Source organism: Oncorhynchus kisutch, linkage group LG15, assembly GCF_002021735.2.
Source record: "Oncorhynchus kisutch isolate 150728-3 linkage group LG15, Okis_V2, whole genome shotgun sequence".
NCBI classification, from domain to species: domain Eukaryota; kingdom Metazoa; phylum Chordata; class Actinopteri; order Salmoniformes; family Salmonidae; genus Oncorhynchus; species Oncorhynchus kisutch.
The window spans coordinates 57,089,671-57,111,262 of record NC_034188.2 but is presented as its reverse complement, the minus strand read 5'-3'; the positions used below and the strand labels follow the sequence as shown (position 1 = coordinate 57,111,262).

Below are 21,592 nucleotides of genomic sequence, written 5' to 3'. Positions count from 1 at the left end.
CACTGTGTATTTATTATTACTTTTGTGTTTTACTTTTCTATTATTGCTGTATTGTCTTCCTCTCTTCATTGTTGGGAAGGGCCTGTAACTAAGCCTTTCCCTGTTAGTCTACACCTGTTGTTTACCAAGCATGTGACAAAAAACATTTGTTTTGATACACATATTTAGGAAGCATTACAAATGACATTGGCTAATAAATACTTTATGACATATTCATATTCTATCAGAGTATGCAATGAGTCAACATCAATCATATATGCTGTCTTTTAGCCGATAACAAATCACAATAAAAAAGTCCCTTAGCTATATTTGTTTAAAAATGTTCCTAATTGTACATCCCTCGTGCCATCTCCAAAATCACCATCTCTACTATGCCTATATATCACAATATGTCATTGACCTGTTATGTGAGAGTAAGTGTCATATTATGGATTATGGATTTGTTGTATAAGCATCCAGTCTGACCTCTCATTCTCCCGTCCCTTGTTATTGGGTGCCCCTGTGTTCTCTCAGATGATAAGCTGATTACAGTTTTTTCCAATTGCTAACACACTAAAATGACATGCACAGCACAATTACTTAAACTGACACACAGAGAGCAAAACCTCTTCTCAAGTCTCCAAAGTCTAAACACATTTTCTGCTTTACACACATTTTGCAATTCAAAATGGCACTTTTTAAATGCACTGCACACGGTTCTCTGCATAAGACACAACAATCTGACATAAAGTCACATGTTTGCCATTTCAAAACACTGCCATTCAAAATGCCACGACATGAGCTAATTGGCCAATACATGTTAATTGTTACCACTTCAAACAGGAAGTAAGCACTATGAAAAGACCACCTTTTGTTTTACAACAACAATGGAAGCCGTTGCAGAGAGAGGAAGAGGAAGAGGGAGGGTGAGAATGAGAGGGGGAGGAAGAGTGAGAGGTAGGGGTAGAGCTGGTAGAGGAGTTCATGGCCAAAGAAGACAACTTTCAAATGAAATCAGAGCAACCTTAGTTGATCATGTCATCAACCATGGGCTGACAATGCGAGAGGCTGGACAGAGAGTGCAGCCCAACTTGAGCCGTTTTACTGTCGCCTGTGTCGTCCGGACATTTAGACTGGAGTACAGGTATGTAACCAACATTTCTTTCACACTATGTAGTACAACCCATGTCATAGTGTATCAGTTGGGTGACACCTGTTTACTTCATGAATGGCTGATGTCATACACTAACTGCACAAATTTCCTGTAGAATTGACTCTACTGTGGGGGAAATATCTTTGGGCTGCATTGTCCAAGCCCTATATATTTGTTTTTTTGTTTTTCTAAAGGACTGAGAGACGCAACCATGGTGGAGGAAGGGGCCAACCATGGTGGAGGAAGGGGCCACATGTTCACCGGGGTACAGGAAGCTGCCATTGTAAACATGGTTTTGGAAAATAATGAAATCAGATTATGAGAAATTCAAAGCCACATCATCCAAGACAACACCATATTCAACAACATTCAACGAGTCAGTCTGTCCACATTGGCTCGTATTCTCAAGCGAAACCAAATCAGAATGAAACAACTTTATAAGGTGCCATTTGAGAGAAACTCTCAAAGAAACAAAGAGGTCAGACGAGGATATGTGGATGTAAGTACAATATTGACTGCAGTACACTACACACAACATTGTTTCCCAGTGTACTGGATAACACCATATTGACTGCAGTACACTACACACAACATTGTTTCCCAGTGTACTGGATAACACCATATTGACTGCAGTACACTACACACAACATTGTTTCCCAGTGTACTGGATAACACCATATTGACTGCAGTACACTACACACAACATTGTTTCCCAGTGTACTGGATAACACCATATTGACTGCTTTTGTTCTTTGTTTTCAGGGAGTACTGGAAATGGATGCTCATGCAATCCCACATGAGTTCATCTTTATAGATGAGGCTGGGTTCAACCTAACAAAGACCAGAAGAAGGGGGTGAAACGTCATTGACCACAGAGCCATTGTAGATGTTCCTGGCCAACGTGGTGGGAACATCACAATGTGCGCTGCCATCTCCAATACACATGGTGTCCTCCACCGTCATGCCAACCTTGGACCATAGAACACAGCCCATATTCTCACATTTCTGGACAGACTCCACAACATTCTCATACCACCAGAGCGTATGAATGATGCAGACCATCAAAGAACCCGGTACGTTGTAGTATGGGACAGCGTGAGCTTTCATCGTGCAGCCCCAGTCCTAAACTGGTTTGCTGACCACCCACCATTTCTCGTGCAATACCTCCCACCATACTCACCATTTCTGAACCCCATAGAAGAGTTATTTTCGGCATGGCGGTGGAAGGTATACGACCGGTAGCCCTTTGTGTGCAGGCCTCTTGTGCAGGCTATGGAAGAGGCATGTGATGAGATGGATGTGGGTGCGATTCAGGGATGGATAAGGCACTCAAGGCGCTTCTTCCGTTGATGTCTGGCAAGGGAAGATATTGCCTGTGATGTGGATGAGGTGTTGTGGCCAGACCCAGCTGTGCGGCAAGATGCTGCCTAATGATTTTTCTTGCCTCTTTTTTTCTATATATTTTTTCTGCACATTTTTTTTCCGCAATTTTCTTTTTCAGTTTACTGTTTTTTTGTGAGCATATTTTTGTTCAGTCCAATGTAAATATATCTGCTGTGCAAATATTGCACTGACTTGTTTGGTGAAAAATAAAATATCGAATGTTTCAACAGCATGTGTGTGTATCTGTAGATATTTCGGTGCATCTGAAGAATTTTCTACAATTTGAACTATTTGAGTATTATGGCAAAGCATACTAAAGATGAGAGGGCTTTTCATTATGCCCAACAGTGTGTAGTTGGTTAGACAAACATCTGGTAATATGAATGAAGTGTCTGCCATTTCATGCAAACGTTTGATTTTGATAATGCTATAAGTAGTTTTGGTTGCAGTGCTTCATTTTGCAGGATATATGAGGTATTTTGCAGGATATATGAGGTATTTTTGCAGTTTGGGTGTGTGGTTTTGTGAATTGTGTTAAGTATTTTGATAAAAACCTGCCTAGTTTGCAAAATTGTGTTTTAGCAATTGGGAAAAACTGTAATGACCGTCTAATTACAGTAAGGTAGCGGAAAGGCCAGGCGATTAGCCACAGCCTCGTTACGTCATCATGACATCCTGCTACTGTCATCCACCCAGATATTACTATCAATGAAGTCACAGGATGCAGCCCAAATGGCACCCTGTTCCCATGTAGTGTAGTCCACTATAAAGGCAATAGGGTGCCATTTGGGATGCAGACACACTAACAGGAGACAGGAAGATACTCAGTGCCCCTGGCTGCAGACTTTCTGAGGTGCCTTTCTGAGGGGCCATAGTGGTGAGGGGACAGACTGACAGACACAGATCACCCGTCACTCACTCTCTTATCCATAGTTATGAAAGTCTACCAAGACCTCTGGTGCTCCCTGCCTTTCTCCACTCTCTATCTCTTCTCCACTCTCTATCTCTTCTCCACTCTCTACCTCTTCTCTCTCTGTTTTCTCTTCTCTTCTTCACTCCTCTTATTTTGTCTCTCTCCATCTTATTGTCTCCCCTCCCTCCTCGACTAATCATGAATTCACTCTGACACACTCCATAATGTCCTCCCTCCTTCCCTCCTTCCCCCGTCCTCCCATCTCTCTCTGTCCTCCTCTCCTCCATATCTGCTGTCAGGGGGGTACTCTCTCATGTTGAAGGGTCTTGGTTGAAATGTAATTAGCTTTACACATATTTCCTAGCAATTCCTAATTAGAGTGGTAGGTTGATGTCATTAAAACATCAGGGATTGGACTAGGGAGTAGCCTAGTAGCCAGCCCCTCCACTGAGATATGGGTCCCCCCCCCAGACACAGAGCAGGACTTGAATAGTCTGGAAATAGACTGGGGTTAGGATCATTATCTTTCTATTAGAGAGGAAAACAAAGACTATTTTTATTTTCCATAATGTGGCTAGTATCGAACCCGGAAAGGCAAGAGCACATAAAAACAAAAAATTGTCTGAGGGCCATCTTTGAGTTCATCGAGAAGCACATCCGTGTTTTAAGTAAGCACTGCCCTCCGATGCTCTGTTTCTGATGTAACTGACCCTCCTGTTGATTTTGTAATGATGTTATCTGAAGCAGCCCTCGGCCAAAACCACTTTAAGCTTGCCTTGCTACAGTTTCAGTATTTCTCTCATGTCCTCAGAAACAGCCACTGTATTAAGCCTTATGCGTTTTGGTGTGTGCTTGCGTGTGCATGCATGTGAGAGATAGATACTGTCATTGAAATTGACTGCACGTTCAAGGACAATGTAGAAAGCGAGCATATGCTTAATCCATTTAATATCCCTGTTGAAAAATGGAAACACTCTTGTGAGATCCTCACAGAGTTTTACATGAACCTAACAAAGCTAAGTAGACAGACAATATATGAAGTAAAGATTATGGTCATGAATATTATCATTGCGTATTCAGCCATGGAAAATGGAAAAAGCTATTTTAAGGTGAAAATGGCAGAATGTTTTGCTTCGCATGAGTAGTCTTAGAGGTAGGTGCATTAACAAATAAAAGTCCAGCAAACGCAGCACTTGGAATTATGTTGAGTAATACATCGAATTATGTTGAGTAATACATCGAATTATGTTGAGTAATACATCGAATTGGAGCTGATATACAAAAAAAATAGGGATTTGTTTAATAATTTATGAGTGGAGGAAATGACTCTATGCTGCTGGTAATGCATAGATGCAGATTTAGTAGCTACATTTCAAATGATGACATGGATTGATACAAAATCTATGGAAAATGTAACTGCACTCATGTTCAATCATGGAGCGTTATATCAGGCCTGCTTGAGTAGTCGGTGGACGCTATTAATCTACAGTAGGATTTTGGTGAATATTGTATCTCTCTTGTGAGCTGTTATGCAAACTTGTAAATCCACAATATTAAAATTGTTTGCAGTAACTTTATGGTTGAGGCTTATTTTCAATGGAGGACAACTGAACCTTCAGTGGCTAAGGAAGATCAACATCAAGACCAAAGATCAAATCAGAAACCGCTGACTACCCGTTTTCACTGATCAATATTTCCATGTGTTACGACCCGCCAGTGTTACACACAGCAGTAAGACAGGATCATCACTCATCAAACACTCTCTGATCTTTTGTCTTACAAGGACTATCACCATGGTCTGCCATAGTATTCCCTATGGCCCTAAAGACTTAGGAAGCTAGCAAAAGTGGTTCCCTAACTGAGGGGCCAGCCTTAAAATCAGAGGATCTGAGCTGACTGAGAATTACATAAGGACTGTACAGCTCTCAGAGTTCTTACGACAGAGAGAGTCCAGTGTTCTTTTGGGAGATAATATAGGCCTATATTGTCTCTCCCTGTTCCTCTGGTTATGTAAGGACTGTCTTGTTTACAATGGGTTAGAGTTGGTTCGGTTTTAGGGTCACATCAGAGGAATACAAGATATTAGGACAACATGGAACCATGGAACCTGATATATGTAATCATAACTTCATGTTAAGTTATGGACAATCTTTTTAGTAATGTGACTAATTGTAAGATGCTGTGTGTTTAGGCATTTTTCTATCCTCGTGTTAACTTCTAGATGCGTAGCCTATAGTATCCCAGCCTTGCTCTAAGTGATCTGTCCCCGGCATTCACTGCTTGTCAGCCTGACGTATCTCTGCCATGTCGACAGGCATGGTGGCGTGCAGCGCTGAGTAGAGGACCAGACATCGCCCGTGTCGTGCCACGGCAGCCTTGCCAACCCGTCAGCGTGTGTGAGAGTGTGCGAGGCCGCCAAGGAAGGCTAGTGTTTCATTGGTGTGTGCAGCTAAGATCTGCTGCTTCCTGTTAGGACACGCTTCACTTCCTGTCAGCCACCCCACAGCGACTGCCTCTGTCTCTCTGTCTAAGCCTCTCGCTTGCACTTTCTTTGTCTCTCTCTCTATGTTTCTCTCTCTCTCTCTTTCTGTCCCTCTCTGCCTCCTCTCCTCTGTCTCTTAATGACAATCTCATTGCTTCTACCTTGATCTTTTCCTCTCTTCTTGGCTCATCACCTTCAATGAAGTTCCACTTTTCATTCTACCCACCTCTCTCTCTCTCTCTCTCTCTCTCTCTCTCTGAATGCCCTCTATTTGGTCCTGTAGTAGTGTCCCCTCCCCTTCCTCCCTCCTCCTCCCCTGTCTTGTGGCCCACCTGTCCCTGCTCCTCAGCTGCTCCCCCTGAAGACAAGGCAGAAGCACTCTAACCCTCTTCCTTTATACCTCTCCTCCTCCTTCCTTTGAGACGTTTATGATGATACTAGTCTTGATGGCAGTGATGATGATGATTATGATGATGATGAAGATGACGAGATTGATGTTGATGTTTATGATGATACTAGCCTTGGTGACAATGATGATGAGGACGAAGGCCATATTGCTGATGGTGATGACGCTGGCTGCCACAGTGGTCAGGAAGAGACGCTGTCCCCCGGCCATCTGTGTACAGATTAATCCTTGCTGGGTTTAGAGATATTACTGCCAGGCTTATTGCCGTGGCAACCAGTCCTCAATCCCAATTCAGCACAGCGAATTGGGATATCAGAGACACACACACACATTGCAAACACTTTCTCTGTTGACAGTGCTGCTGTTTAGTGCAACAGAAATGAAAGAGGAATGAACACATACACACAAACGCACACGCACGCTCACACCAAGGTTATTATAGTTTTGTGTTTTTCTATTTGTTGTTTTTTTCTATTCGTTTTTTCTATTTTTTATTTAAGTTGTCCAGAGCCAGCTGCTATCGCACTGGTGCCAATGCGAGAGCCAAAGGATTCAACCGAATATTACAGATTGTCCACACACACAGTAACTGTAGTAGATTTTCGGGGAATTTTATGAAAAGCTGAATGTGTTCTAAGCATTCTGAGCCCAAATTGACATTCTTTCCAATAAATAGATTGGGAGAAAAACAACTTTGTTTTAGTTCTCAAAGTGGCTGAAGCAGTCGTCTCTGCCTGCTGGTCGCTATGCTACCCGAGAAAGCATGCTCACAGGAGAAGCGTAACTTACTTACACAGACACCTTTTTTCAATGGGAAACTGCCTTTTTGCTTCATCTTAATTCCTCCATAATATCTGGTCATAACTAGTAGTAGTGATGCACAAACTTGGTCTATTTGAAACATCGCCATCTCCTGGCAGCATTTACCCACCAGATTCAGTAACTTGAAAACCTGCAAAAAGCTTGAAAACCCCATTGAAATACTACATTGAAAACCTACATTGAAAACCACATTGAAATACTACATTGAAAACCCCATTGAAAACCTACATTGAAAACCACATTGAAAACCTACATTGAAAACCACATTGAAAACATACATTGAAAACCACATTGAAAACCTACATTGAAAGTTTAGGGAAAAAGACTAAAACGGAACATAATATGCTTTTTATTTTAGTTCATTTTGGAATCAAAGATAATAGTTTCAGTATAGTTTTAGTTTTTCCAAACGTGTTTGTTCATTATTTAAATGAATTTAGTTAACTAAATCGTTTTTTCATGACTATTTTTTTGTTTTAGTTTCAGTTTTAGTTTACTGTAATAACCTTGGCACGCACGCACACACACACACACACACACACACACACACACACACACACACACACACACACACACACACACACACACACACACACACACACACACACACACACACACACACACACACACACACACACACACACAGCATTCCCTCCTCCCTTTCCCTTGCTATTATCACTGATGCCATTAAGCAACTAATTGGAATTGTTATTATTTGTGGTCAGTTTTATCATTTCAGCAGCAGCACATTTTGATGTGTCATAATATAATATACTGCTTTTGTTTTTCAAATCCATTCACGTGGACAATGACATTTCGATATCCCATCTCTCTCTTGGTTTCTGTCTCTCATGCACACAAACACATGCAGAATTTTTGGGGATATTTTGACACCTACATCCGTTCAATCACCACAAGGTCAAATTCGGCATGTGTAACATTCAAGGTTTTATTCAGTATTTACATACAGTACACAAGTCAGACACAATGGTCAAGAAACCTTCAAATAAGGTCAGTTGGATATAAAATCAAATCTGCAGTCAAAACAACAGATTTTTTTTCAGTGTTTTTTTCTTTCTTATCATTTTTTTTATGTCCACTTTGGTGTTGGAGATATGCAGAGCTACGATGAAACAATCACATGTTATTCTACAGCTAATACATTTCCCTTTCTGCTCCTTAAGAAAACATGTACCTGACGTTCAGTCATTTTAGTACCCTGTGGTTGCAACCGAGCCAAACATAGACATTACCTCGTCCTCAACTCTCGTACCCTAACATGTTCTTGATATGATTTTTCATGACGTTACCGTAGCAACCACTCCTATAAGATAGCCTTATTTAATTTGACAGTGCAGTGGTGGTGTGGATCAAGAATCATAAGCTTTATGTAAATTGTTTACTCTAATTTGTATGCTACTTTATGACTCAACGGGGCCACTGTGTCAGTTGAGGGGACAGGTAGTTGTTTTCCCCTCACTAAAGCTTCTCTTCTGAAAAACCTCACGGCCTTAGAGCCGTCCTCACTAGATCAAGTAGCACTCAGTTTAATGAAATTGCCTAGTTACTATTGATATCATGAGAGAATAAAGGGTTTGAAATTGCCCCCATAAACGAAATATTCCTAATCCAGCTCGGTGTGGCTACATCAGCACCGTGCATCGAGTGCACTTATAGCACGTCGAAGCCTTAGACTCAGTGGGTGTCATGTCCTTCACATGACAAGACAGAGCTGGCTTCATCATGGCTCAGGCTCTCAGAGTGGAGAGGGGTGAATGATACTAAAGGCATGTAACAAGTATCATCAATACCAATTCTCATGTTCAAGTTTGTATGACACGTTCTACTAATCCCGATGCAAGTCTGTCTTGCATGAAGTAGTGATTTCCTTGCTTATTGTAGCCAATGAGAATACAGACTTTTCATGCTAGTGTCCATTTTTAAAGCATGTTTGACACAATAGACAATGTTGGGTATTTTTGCCAGCATTTAGCTGATAATGTAGCTGACCATCATTGTCCTCCACAAAGAAAATCGGGGAGGGGACTGTGGCTCTATATCCGTCCGTTAGTACGTTCGTCACATGCGATATCTCAGACAGCACTGGCCTAATTTTGACGGAACTCGGGTGAATGATGCATCTTGCAATAGAGATCCGCCATTTACAAAATGACACTGTTTGGCCAGACGGTGGCGTTATAACAAGTTATTGAAAATTCAAACTTTAAAAGGTCACACCTCTCACTCCATTTGACCAAATGTCAGGCAATTCTGTACATACAGTAGGTCCCTCTCCTCACAAGAAACAAATAAGGTCTGCTATGATGGATTTTCCGCCATTTACAATATTGTGAAAAAGACTTACAACTCTACTCCTCTGGCATCGAATTACCAATCTGCATGAAACTTGATATGTGGCATCTATGGACAAAGATCTCTCAACGCAATATTTTCCAGACTAGTACCTAAAACAACATGGCCGCTCTTGACCAATAACCATTCACGCGGGCGTGGTCTGGCACATAAATGTATATAAATCAGTCACAGATATTGTAACAAAATCTGGTAAACATGTTGCAAACACTGTCACGACTCATCATACAGTGCCTTCGGAAAATATTCAGACCCCTTGACTTTTTCCACATTTTGTTCCCTTACAGCCTTATTCTAAAATGTACTAAATAGTCTTTTTCTGTCATTAATCTACACACAATACCCCGTAATGACAAAGCAAAAACGATCACATTTACATAAGTATTCAGACCGTTTAATCAGTACTTTGTTGAAGCACCTTTGGCAGCGATCACAGCATCAAGTGTTCCTGGGTATGACGCTACAAGCTTGGCACACCTGCATTTGGGGAGTTTCTTCCATTCTTCTCTGCAGATCCTCTTGGATGGGGAGCGTTGCTGCACAGCTATTTTCAGGTCTCGCCAGAGATGTTCAATCGGGTTCAAGTCCGGGCTCTGGCTGGGCCACTCAAGGACATTCAGAGACTTGTCCCGAAGCTGTTCCTGCGTTGTCTTGGCTGTGTGCTTAGGGTCATTGTCCTGTTGGAAGATTAACCTTCGCCCCAGTCTGAGGTCCTGAGCACTCTGGAGCAGGTTTTCATGCTCCATTCATATTTCCCTCGATGCTGACTAGTCTCCCTGTCCCTGCCGCTGAAAAACATTCCCATGGCATGATGCTGCCACCACCATGCTTCACTATAGGGATTGTGCCAGGTTTTCTCCAGATGTTACACTTGGTATTCTGGCCAAAGAGTACAATCTTGATTTCATCAGACCAGAGAATCTTGTTTCTCAGGGTCTGAGAGTCTTTAGGTGCTTTTTGGCTCCAAGCGGGCTGTGATGTGCCTTTTACTGAGGAGTGGCTTCCGTCTGGCCACTCTACCATAAAGGCCTGATTGGTGGAGTGCTGCAGAGATAGTTGTCCTTCTCGAAGGTTCTCCCATCTCCACAGAGGAACTCTAGAGATCTGTCAGAGTGACCATTGGGTTCTTGGTTATCTCCCTGATGAATGCCCTTCTCCCCCAATTGCTCAGTTTGGCTGGGGCGGCCAGCTCTAGGAAGAGTCTTGGTGGTTCCAAACTTCTTCCATTTAAGAATAATGGAGGCCACTGTGTTCTTGGAGACCTTCAATGCTTTTTTGTTAGCAGTTTTTGGTACCCTTCCCCAGATCTGTGCCTCGACACAATCCTGTCTCAGAGCTCTACGGACAATTCCTTCGACCTCATGGCTTGGTTTTTGCTCTGACATACACTGTCAACTGTGGGACCTTATATAGACAGTTGTGTGCCTTTCCAAATTATGTCCAATCAATACATTTTAGAATAAGGCTGCATCGTAACAAAATGTGGAAAAAGTCAAGAGGTCTGAATACTTTCCAAATGCACTGCAACCAAGAACATTCATATCGACACCACATGGTGGCGCTATAGCTTTTGTTACTATCTGTATAGTCTAGTTTGAATTGTTATTACTAATTGGCCCAACTGGCCCAAGCTGGGAAGGGGGGGGGGTGCTGCATCATTTTCAGGCTAGTGAAGTTGACGGCACTGCGTATCACCCATTGGCACAACAAGGCTAAAGGTTTGATAAGGTCCTTGAGCAACAAACATGGTCACCACGTTCTGTTAGGGAGAAAAATATTGGGATAGCGGTATGTTGTGTTTTTGTTTCTATGGTGAAGGGGGGATGAAGGAGACTGTGCTGAAACTATAAAGCCCTTGTTTATAAAAACTTTCAACACAGCCGGTCTCGTTAAAATGTTTGGACGGGTCCCTTTGTCTCAAGAGTGGGCGGTGCCAGACCTGATGACGTAAACCTGGGTCTGTTACCTCTCCACACCCCCATGCCACTGGTTTGAATGCAGCCCTACATGTGAGGTTAGGACAGGTGGCGCTGGTGGTAGATGTGTGCTAGAGTGATGGTACAGCAGGTATTTAATAGTGTCACAACCTCCAGGGTTTGCTCTCTGCCACCACAGATGGTGTCCGTTCCTGCCAATTGGAAGAGTGTGTGAGCTGTCTGTAGGTCCTTGCTTTCATCTCCTCGGAAATATTTATCTGAACTTGCCTGGTAAATGACCTTCCTTGTCACTGATTCAATGCAACGCATGATGAGGGTTGATAGCACCAACGTTTCAGGCAAGAGGGCTGGTTTAGGTTTGGATACAAGGAAGTGGCCACAGAAGTAGGGTTTTGGGTCTGTTTTGCCGTAACTCTGCAGATTAAAGGGATTTTCTTGCCATCAAACTAGTCTTGAGAATGTTTATGTAGTACTACATTAGCTTTCTCATTTGTGTACTGATTGACAATACTTGATGTGCCTTATTATCTATATGGTGTTTCCTGATGGGTTTCCTGTGTAAGAAAGGATGCAGATGTTGTCTGGTAGCGTTTAGAAAAGTTTTGTTGTATTAATTGTAGAAATATGAATAAAAACCTAGTTTTAAAAGATTGTTAATAATTTAGAAGTGCATAATTCCTGAGACTGTTTGTATGATGTGCAGTAGCCCTCAATGTGTTGACCTGAAGCAGAGGGCTACACAGTCCCCATAATGTTACTGTGTCTTAGGGCTTCACTGTTTCTTTCATCAGACTTCATTCATTCAGTCGTAATTCATTTGCATTACTGTGGAATGTTGTTTCCTCTGTTTTGTCAATGTAGTGTTTTTTACCCTGAAAAGTGTGGCTTACAGTACACACAAGTATAGTTCAGAGTATCCACATCATAAGTGTTGTTGTTTAAAAAAATCTGAATCTTTTTATAGCAGGTAAAGTAGCTCAAAATGGTGGTTAAAAAAAACAGCAGGGCTGAATCCTACCCTATTCCGTTTAGAAATGACTGCTTGGCTTGGTACTGTCTTGTAAAAGAGTTAGAATGAGAGATTCTTGACATCAAGACTTAATTACACGTTTTATCTCCAAAGCTTGGACGACAACTAAAAAACCTCTTCTTTCTTTTAAAGATGGAGTTTTTCAAAACAGGTAGAAACATGCTTATTCTAGCCATTGTGCATGCCTTAAAAAAGAATACATTTTAAACCCCATGTAATTTGTATATCACTTTGGCAAGGGATACAATACATGTGATCACATTTCAACCCTCCCCCCCCAGTTTGTACATTTAAAATGTTTTGTTCTTTACATAGGAAAAAAAACAACTTTTTCGATAGGTCTTTCAATTATGTCACTGTACAAAAAAAAGAGCAAAAGACAACTAAATGAATCCACAAGCCCGAAAGGAAACAAATTAAGAAAAGAAAATTGCATAATTTTCACATATAGACTGGAGAGAGCATTAGACCACTAGAACCCTGTGTGTTCACTTTGGGAAGTGTCCTTATCCCAACCCTGTTATATAACCCTCAATGAGACCAGACAGGAGAGCAGGAGAGAGACACATGGGGACTGTACATGTACACTGCTATACTACACTTCAGACCAACCTTCCCAAACCGTTTTCTTAAAGAGAAGCGCCCAGGATCATTTAGAGAACGCCCGGCCGTAACCTCTATTATTACGCCCTCTCAGCAGTCTTCTAAGAACAAGGCTCCTCCTCATCCAATCCCACGGCCATTCAACGAACTCTGAAGAAAGGGACTAATTCTATACTAGAGATGATCTACTAGTATCAGTGGGTTAATCACAGACAAGACCGGACGAATAAAGAGCCTTCTCTGGCTACTTCACCAGTCACACCTCAGTAAGACTATACAACCACATCAGCAGTGTGCTCAGTGAGGATAGAAAGGATAGCTGGACTCATACATAGAGATACAACTCTAGAGAGGCTGACTTCGTAGAGCCGCATTTTGTCTGCCATCTTACACGGGACAGTTCTGAACGGTTTCTATCTCCATAAACGTGTCTCTCTGCGGTTGTAATCCTCTGTCATTGAATGACTAGCGAGGACTTTGTCATGGCTTTCTGTCATTCTGTTTAGGACATTTCCTGTTCTTTTCAAACAAATGTGCAACTAGAGGCTTAGTGGCTTTCCAGGTTCCAGACATATTTCCTCTCCCATGTCTGTTTTCTCGGCTTGGCTTGCGAAGTTGTTTTGGCCCGGGCCCAGCCTGTGTCACTGTAGACCCAAACATCTCCAACCTGAGCTGCCTACTCTGTTTTACAGTGTACCAGACGTACGTGCCAAAAGAACACATGCTGTTGATGTCAATGTCTCCAGCAACCCCCCTCTCCCTCTTCTCTCTCCAGCTCCTTACAGAGTGTTTAGTAGAGCCTGTACATTACACACTCCAGGCTGTGTGTCCCTGGGCAGTGCTTGGGGTGACCGCCATTACAGGGTTCCTATATGATCCTGGGGTGGAACACCAGGAGAATGTTCCGGCCCAAACATTTTCACTCAAGCAGAACCATGCTGATGGGGACTTTCTCTCTGGACAGGACATAAACCAAGGAACACACACGCACGTATGCACGCGCGCACACACACACCCAGACACACACACACACACACACACACACACACACACACACACACACACACACACACACACACACACACACACACACACACACACACACACACACACACACACACACACACACACACACACACGAGGCACATTGTACAGTATGGTGATGCACCTCGCTGGCCATGTTTGGCCTTCTTATAATGTCATCGCCATGGACACTACTACTGCTCAGTGTGCACACCCCTCCCTCAATACATCCACAACAAGGACACCCCCCCCCCCCCCTCCACCTCCCGTGTCTAGCCTCACTGCAGGGTCAAAAGGCATTGTGCTGTAAATGTGGGATCCCTTTTAGAGTGTACCACTGTTGCAGAAAAGCTGAACCCTGTCTTCAGTGGTGTTGAGCCAGTGTGTTGGGTTTTTATTGCTGGTGCTACAGAGCTTTTCCCAACGAGAGTTCCTTTCTGTCTGCCGTTCTCCCGCCTGTCTTCAGGGATCATGCTGCAATACTTATTTTCCTTTGTATTTTCCTCAATCTTTTATCTTCTCTTAAAGGCATGCCTGCTGATAACCACAGATGAGAGAGATGCAGCACAAACCAGTAGATTAGCATGTTCTCTGTCAAGAGTACAATCCATGATAACACTTGGTTCATTCTAGAAACACTGCTTTGTAAACCTGCCTTTTTCAAATACCTCTTGCAATCCTCCTCTCAGACACAAATTCAGTTCCATCGATCAGAAACAAAAAAAGACAAGGCTATTTATACATTTTAAGTACCCCCATGATCCCAACCATGTTTTTTTGCCCCTCCCTCCCTCCCTCCCTCCCTCCCTCCCTCCCTCCCTCCCTCCCTCCCTCCCTCCCTCCCTCCCTCCCTCCCTCCCTCCCTCCCTCCCTCCCTCCCTCCCTCCCTCCCTCCCTCCCTCCCTCCCTCCCTCCCTCCCTCCCTCCCTCCCTTCCTCCCTCCCTCCCTCCCTCCCTCCCTCCCTCCATCCCTCCATAAAGATAAATACATCTATTTTGATATACTCTCTCAACTAAAATATTAAATAATATGCAGGAACTTTCAAACAAGAAGTAAATCCAAAGGCTGGTACCAACTTCGTCACGAAAGGAATAAATCAACTCATAATAATGATATCGTAAACATTTCAATTAGTAATAAAATGATCTGGTTCCTCTCCGTCGAGAGTGCAAGGAGAAGGTTCCTCTTCTACTCTCCTATTTCTCTCTTTCACTTTATTTTTCTCTTTCTTTCAGTCAGTCACAAACACACGCAATACATTGGCATGCTGGAGAGAGAAGCTCGGCGCAGGGGTGTTTTTGTGTGGAGGGGAACGGTTTGTGACTGTGGAGGTGTCGTTTATGCGTGGCCTCCTTGGGTTCCTCTCTAAAGTTTACACGGAGGAGAAGAGGACAAGAAGACATTACTGTCATCCACCCTCAGTCTCAACAGTGCAGGTACCAGCAGCGAAGAAGTAGAGAATAAATGTTTTTAATATTCCTTCATGGTGTTTGTGTTAATAATTGTTTGCCAGGAGACAAAACGTAAACAGCAGCTTCTTCTGGCACCAACTCCAGGACTCCCGAACACTGTCTCTCTCTGTCATCGTAATCTCTGGAGACTAGCTTGAGAGGAACATCATTCTCTCTCCACAGCAGGAAAGAGAGGCTAGAAAGTTGACTCCCTGTACGCTGCTTGTGGAGAGTTGATCATCGTTGCGACAGCACTTCCTCTCTTTCTCTGTTAACGACCCCTCCTGCTCTCTTCATCATGGATGAAATAAGCCAGAACAGCACCATGACATAGCCAACCCCTCTTCACCGTCCCTGGCCCGAAAACCCTACACCAGCCAGAAGCCCCAGAAGCCCCGTCCCAATCAAAACATCATTCACATGACAAGGTATGACAAGAACAGGTGCAGCTGGTAATAAAGTAATAAAAAAATGCACCAAATATTCCATGGCAGCTTCCCCTCCTCCTCCTTCTCTTTCCATTAAAACTAAAAAGAGAGAGCGGAATGGAGTGGTCGTCCCACTCGTTCCCTCCTCTGCCCCCTCACTTACCCAGCATTTAGCCCTGTCTCCATCAGACATAGGCGGACTCGCTGGACTGGGTCCTGCCCATGTTGGGGGGCTGTGACAGGTGAGACATGTCCTTCTTGCGGATCTCGCAGATGGACTTCCGGCGGGCCTGCACGCCCCGGATGGCTGCCTTGATTTTCTTCCAGCCCAGGTGGTTGAGCTCTGCCAGGTTGAGCAGCACGCAGATGCCACTCACAGCGAACATGAAGACCAGGAAGACCGTTTTCTCGGTGGGCCGTGACACGTAGCACTCCACCTCCTTCAAGCAGGGGTAACGGTCGCACTCGAAGATGCCCGGCACGCTGAAGCCGTATAGGAAGTACTGTCCCACCAGAAAACCGATCTCCAGTGCGTTACGGAACACCACCTGGATAATGTAGAAGCGCGAGATGCCCTCCTGCTGGCGCTGCTTGGACTTCTTGCCGTGTGTGAGCCCCCGCGGCACATTGGGGATCTCCTTCACCTCCATGCAGTCATGCTCATCCTTCCCGCCACCGTCGCCGTGGTGCACCAGGATGCCGTTGATGTTACGAAGCTTCCTGGTGCTGCTTTGCCCGTAATCCGAACGCTCCAGCAGCGGGTAGAGGAAGGAGTAGCGTCTGTCACGCTGCTTGGCCGACTGGTGCACAGAGTAGGTGATGAAGCACAGGCTGGGCGTACACACCAGAATGATCTGGAAGACCCAGTAGCGGATGTGGGAGATGGGGAAGGCCTTGTCGTAGCAGGCCTGGTTGCAGCCCGGCTGCAGGGTGTTGCAGATGAACATGGTCTGCTCGTCCTCGTACACCGTCTCGCCAACGATGGCCACGATCAGGATCCGAAAGATCACCACCACGGTCAGAAGAATCCTGTCAGAGAGAGAGAAGACAAAATAAATATTAGATACAATTATCAACTGGAAGGTGTGGTGAAGAGAGAAAGGATGGTGGAAGACCAATAAACAATTTTGGATGAAAGAGATTGAAGAAGATGCGGACGGGGCAGGATCAAGAGAGAGAGAGAGATAACTTGGATAAGAGATGTGGAGTTCTGGGAACAATGAGCAGTGATTGGACATGATGTCACTGTTCCTTTAGATAAGGTAGAAAAAAAGGGATTAATCTAGAGCACATTCATCTGCTGAGCACAATATCTATATTAGAGAAAGAACAATTATTTTTCCCCATACTTCTTCCAGTCATTTCATCTCCAGCGCAACAGCCATTTAAAACAGCGACATGACACATCTCTCTGCTTCATGGCCTAAGTTTAGCATCAGGCTCATTTAACATGATAACCCTCATCTCAGTCCCTGCTAAAATGGATCTTGCTCTAATTAATTTTGTAACACACAGTCTCTGTCTTCCCATTTTTCATCTATCCCCTTAGCAACCGGTGACACTGTGCACCTTGTTTGCGGCTTGCGTGCTATTTCTGTGCGTGTGACAGAGAGAGAGAGGGGAGATTACTGGGTGTGAAGCAATTCACTGTGTTTTTTCAGTGGTGTGCTTAATGTGACTTGTTGAGAATATTCATTCTAAGAATAACTATTATAGCCTGTGAGGGGGCATACATATGTACAGGGCCGGCCCTGGACGTTCTGCCGCCCTAGGCGAGACAAAAATAAAAAATAATCACATTTTTATCTCAGCTAAAAGTCGGAGGAACAGAACATAACAGCAGCCCAAGTCATAGGTCATATTTCTTCAACGTCAAACCAGAGCGTCTTGCTTGTAAAAAAATGTAATCTTAGCCATCCTCATGAATCTAAACATGGCATTTTCAAAAGTGACATTCCCACCCAGACAGATGCTCTACCGAGGCAGAAATATGTAAGCTTCAACTGCTGATGCCTTCTGTCTCATATAGACTAACGTACATTGGTGCAAAAAGTGTAAATCAATCCCAGAACAACAGCAAAGGACCTTGTGAAGATGCTGCAGTAAACAGGTACAAAAGTATCTATATCCACAGTAAAACAAGTCCTATACTGACATAACCTGAAACGCTGCTCAGCAAGGAAAGAGCCACTGCTCCAAAATCGCCATAAAAAAAGCCAGACTACAGTTTGCAACTGCACATGGGGACAAAGATCATACTTTTTGGAGAAATGTCCTCTGGTCTGATGAAACAAAAATAGTTTGGCCATAATGACCATTGTTATGTTTGGAGGAAAAAGGGGGAGGCTTGCAAGCCGAAGAACACCATCCCAACCGTGAAGCACAGTGGTGGCAGCATCATGTTGTGGGGGTGAGTTGCCTCAGGAGGGACTGGTGCACTTCATAAAATAGATGGCATGAGGACAGAAATGTGTGTGGATATATTGAAGCAACATCTGAAGACATCAGTCAGGAAGTTAAAGCTTGGTCGCAAATGGGTCTTCCAAATGGACATTGACCCCAAGCATACTTCCAAAGTTGTGGCAAAATGGCTTAAGGACAACAAAGTCAAGGTATTGGAGTGGTCATCACAAAGCCCTGACCTCATTCCTGTAGAAAATGTGTGGGCAGAACTTAAAAAGCGGGTGCGAGCAAGGAGGCCTACAAACTTGACTCAGTTACACCAGCTCTGTCAGGAGGAATGGACCAAAATTCACCCAACTTATTGTGGGAAGCTTGTGGAAGGCTACCCAAAACGTTTGACCCTGTCATAATCGTCGTAAGAACATCTGGACCAAAGCGCAGCGTGAAATCGGTTCGACAGTTTTTATTATAAGTGAACCTCACAAAAAACAATAAAGAATAAACGATACGTGAAGCTACGGAGTGCTCACAGGCAACTACACATAAACAAGATCCCACAAAACACAGTGGGGAAATGGCTGCCTAAATATGATCCCCAATCAGAGACAACGATAAACAGCTGCCTCTGATTGGGAACCATACCAGGCCAACATAGAAATAAAACAACCTAGATTACCCACCCTAGTCACACCCGACCTAACCAAAATAGAGAATAAAAAGGCTCTCTATGGTCAGGGCGTGACAGTACCCACCCCCAAAGGTGCGGACTCCGGCCACAAAACCTCTATAGGGGAGGGTCCGGGTGGGCATCTAGCGTCGGTGGCGGCTCCGGTGCGCGGCGAAGTACCTACTCCGCTTGCGAATCCGCCAGCATCGGTGGCGGCTCTGGTGCGGGTCTTTGCCCCCTCCTAGTCCACGGGTCCGGCCATGGAGCCGGGTAGAACGCCGTGCCCGGACTGGGCCTCAGCGCAGAGGAGGGCCCCGGTCATGGAGCTGGGATGAAAGCCGCACCCGGACTGTGCACCGGCACTGAAGAAGGCTCCGGCCATGGAGCTGAGTTGGCTGCCGTGCCTGGACTGGGCACCGGCGCAAAGGAAGGCCCCAGCCTTGGAGTGGGACTGGACACCATGCCTGGACTGGACATCGGCGCAGAGGAAGGCTCCTGCCATGGAGCTGGACTGGACGCCGTGCCTGGACTGGGCACCGGCACAGAAGAAGGCTCCTGCCATGGAGTGGGACTGAACGCCGTGCCTGGACTAGGCACCGGCGCAGAGGGAGGCTCCTGCCCTGGAGCGGAACTGGACACCGTGCCTGGACTGGGCATCAGCACAGAGGAATGCTCCTGCCCTGGAGCTGGAGGTTCTGGACAGAGGACCGTCGCAGAAGGTTCCGGACCATGGACCGTTGCAGGAGGTTCCGGACCTTGGACCGTCGTAGGAGGTTCCGGACTGTGGACCATCGCAGGAGGTTCCGGACTGTGAACCGCCACCGGAAGCTCTGGACTGTGAACCGTCCCCGGAAGCTCTGGACTAGGGACCGTCGCCGGGAGCTCTGGACTGGGGACCGTCGCCGGGGCCTGGTGCAGGTGGCAACGGACTGGTGACACGCACTTCAGGGCGAGTGCGAGGAGCTGGCACAGGACGTACTGGGATGTGGAGGCGCACTGGAGACCTGATGCGTATAGCCGGCACAAATAATTGTACCGGAACGATGACACACTTAGCATGGCAAGTGCGGTGAGCTGGCACAGGACGTACTGGGCTGTGGAGGCGTTCTGGAGACCTGGTGCGTGGAGCCGGCACACATGGTACCGGACAGATAACACGCTCCTCAAGGTGAGTGCGGAGAGCTGGCACAGGACGTACATGGCTGGGGAGGCGTACTGGAGACCTAGTGTGTGGAGCCGGCACAGATTTTCCCAGACTGATAGCATGCTCCTCAGGACGAGTACGGAGAGCTGACCCAGGTGGCATCAGACTGATAACACGCTCCTTAGGGCGAATGTCGTGACACCAACACAACAACTATCTCATTTCTCTCTCCTTCAATTTCTCCATCAACTCACTGACGGTCTCTGACTCTCTCCGTTCACTCTCCTCTGATTTCTCCCTCTTCTCCCAGACTGGCTCTGGTTCACTCCCCGGCTCCGCCGACCACCCCGTGTGCCACCCCCCAAAAATGTTGGGCTGTCTTTTGGGCTTTCTATGTGGCATCGTTGCTTCCCTCCCTTCTCTCCTTGCGTCTGCTTCCAAGGAAGGCTTTCGTCTCCTGCCATAATTTCCTCCCAAGTCCAGGATATCTTCTCCTCCTTGATCTCCTCCCAAGCCCAGGTTACCTTCTCGCTACTTGGTCCTGTTGTGGTGGGATCTTCTGTCATGACCGTCGTAAGAACATTCGGACCAAAGCGCAGTGTGAAATCGGTTCAACATTTTTTATTATAGGTGAACCGTACAAAAAACAATAAGGAATAAACGATATGTGAAGCTACAGAGTGCTCACAGGCAACTACACATATACAAGATCCCACAAAACACAGTGGGGAAATGGCTGCCTAAATATGATCCCCAATCAGAGACAACGATAAACAGCTGCCTCTGTTTGGGAACCATACCAGGCCAACAAAGAAATAAAACAACCTAGATTACCCACCCTAGTCACACCACGACCTAACCAAAATAGAAAATAAAAAGGCTCTCTATGGTCAGGGCGAGACAGACCCAAGTTAAACAATTTAAAGGCAATGCTACCAAATACTAATTGAGTGTATGTAAACTTCTGACCCACTGGGAATGTGATGAAAGAAATTAAAGCTGAAATAAATCATTCTCTCTACTATTATTCTCTCTACTGCCATTTCACATTCTTAAAATAAAGTGGTGATCCTACCTGATTAAATGGGATTAAATGTCAGAAATTGTGAAAAACGGAGTTTAAATGTATTTGGCTAAGGTGTATGTAAAATTCCGACTTCAACTGTATCTTCAGAAAGTGGAAAGCTAAATTAATAGCTTCAATTTTTTTTTAAATCTCCTCGGATATTATAGGCCACAGCTCAGCTTCAGGATGTCATAGAGAGGAATCAATATATCCCTGTAAGCATCAGCTGCTTATAATAGGTAGCAGTTTCTCACTAATAATATGACACCTGTTATCACACATGGCAGACACCACAATTGTTACAATTAGAATAAAAATAACACTTTTA

The 21,592-nt window shown here is 44.7% G+C and overlaps 1 protein-coding gene across 1 annotated transcript in view; it reads right to left on the bottom strand.

Moving 5' to 3' along the window:
• Positions 1–15,085: 15,085 nt before the first annotated feature.
• Positions 15,086–21,592, bottom strand: part of LOC109904696 (gap junction delta-2 protein-like) — a 36,389-nt gene continuing 29,882 nt past the window's right edge. The window contains exon 2 of the mRNA XM_020501874.2: positions 15,086–17,013. Within this exon, the coding sequence (XP_020357463.1) occupies positions 16,170–17,013 (844 nt within the window). The 3' untranslated portion in view covers positions 15,086–16,169. The remainder of the gene's footprint in view (positions 17,014–21,592) is intronic.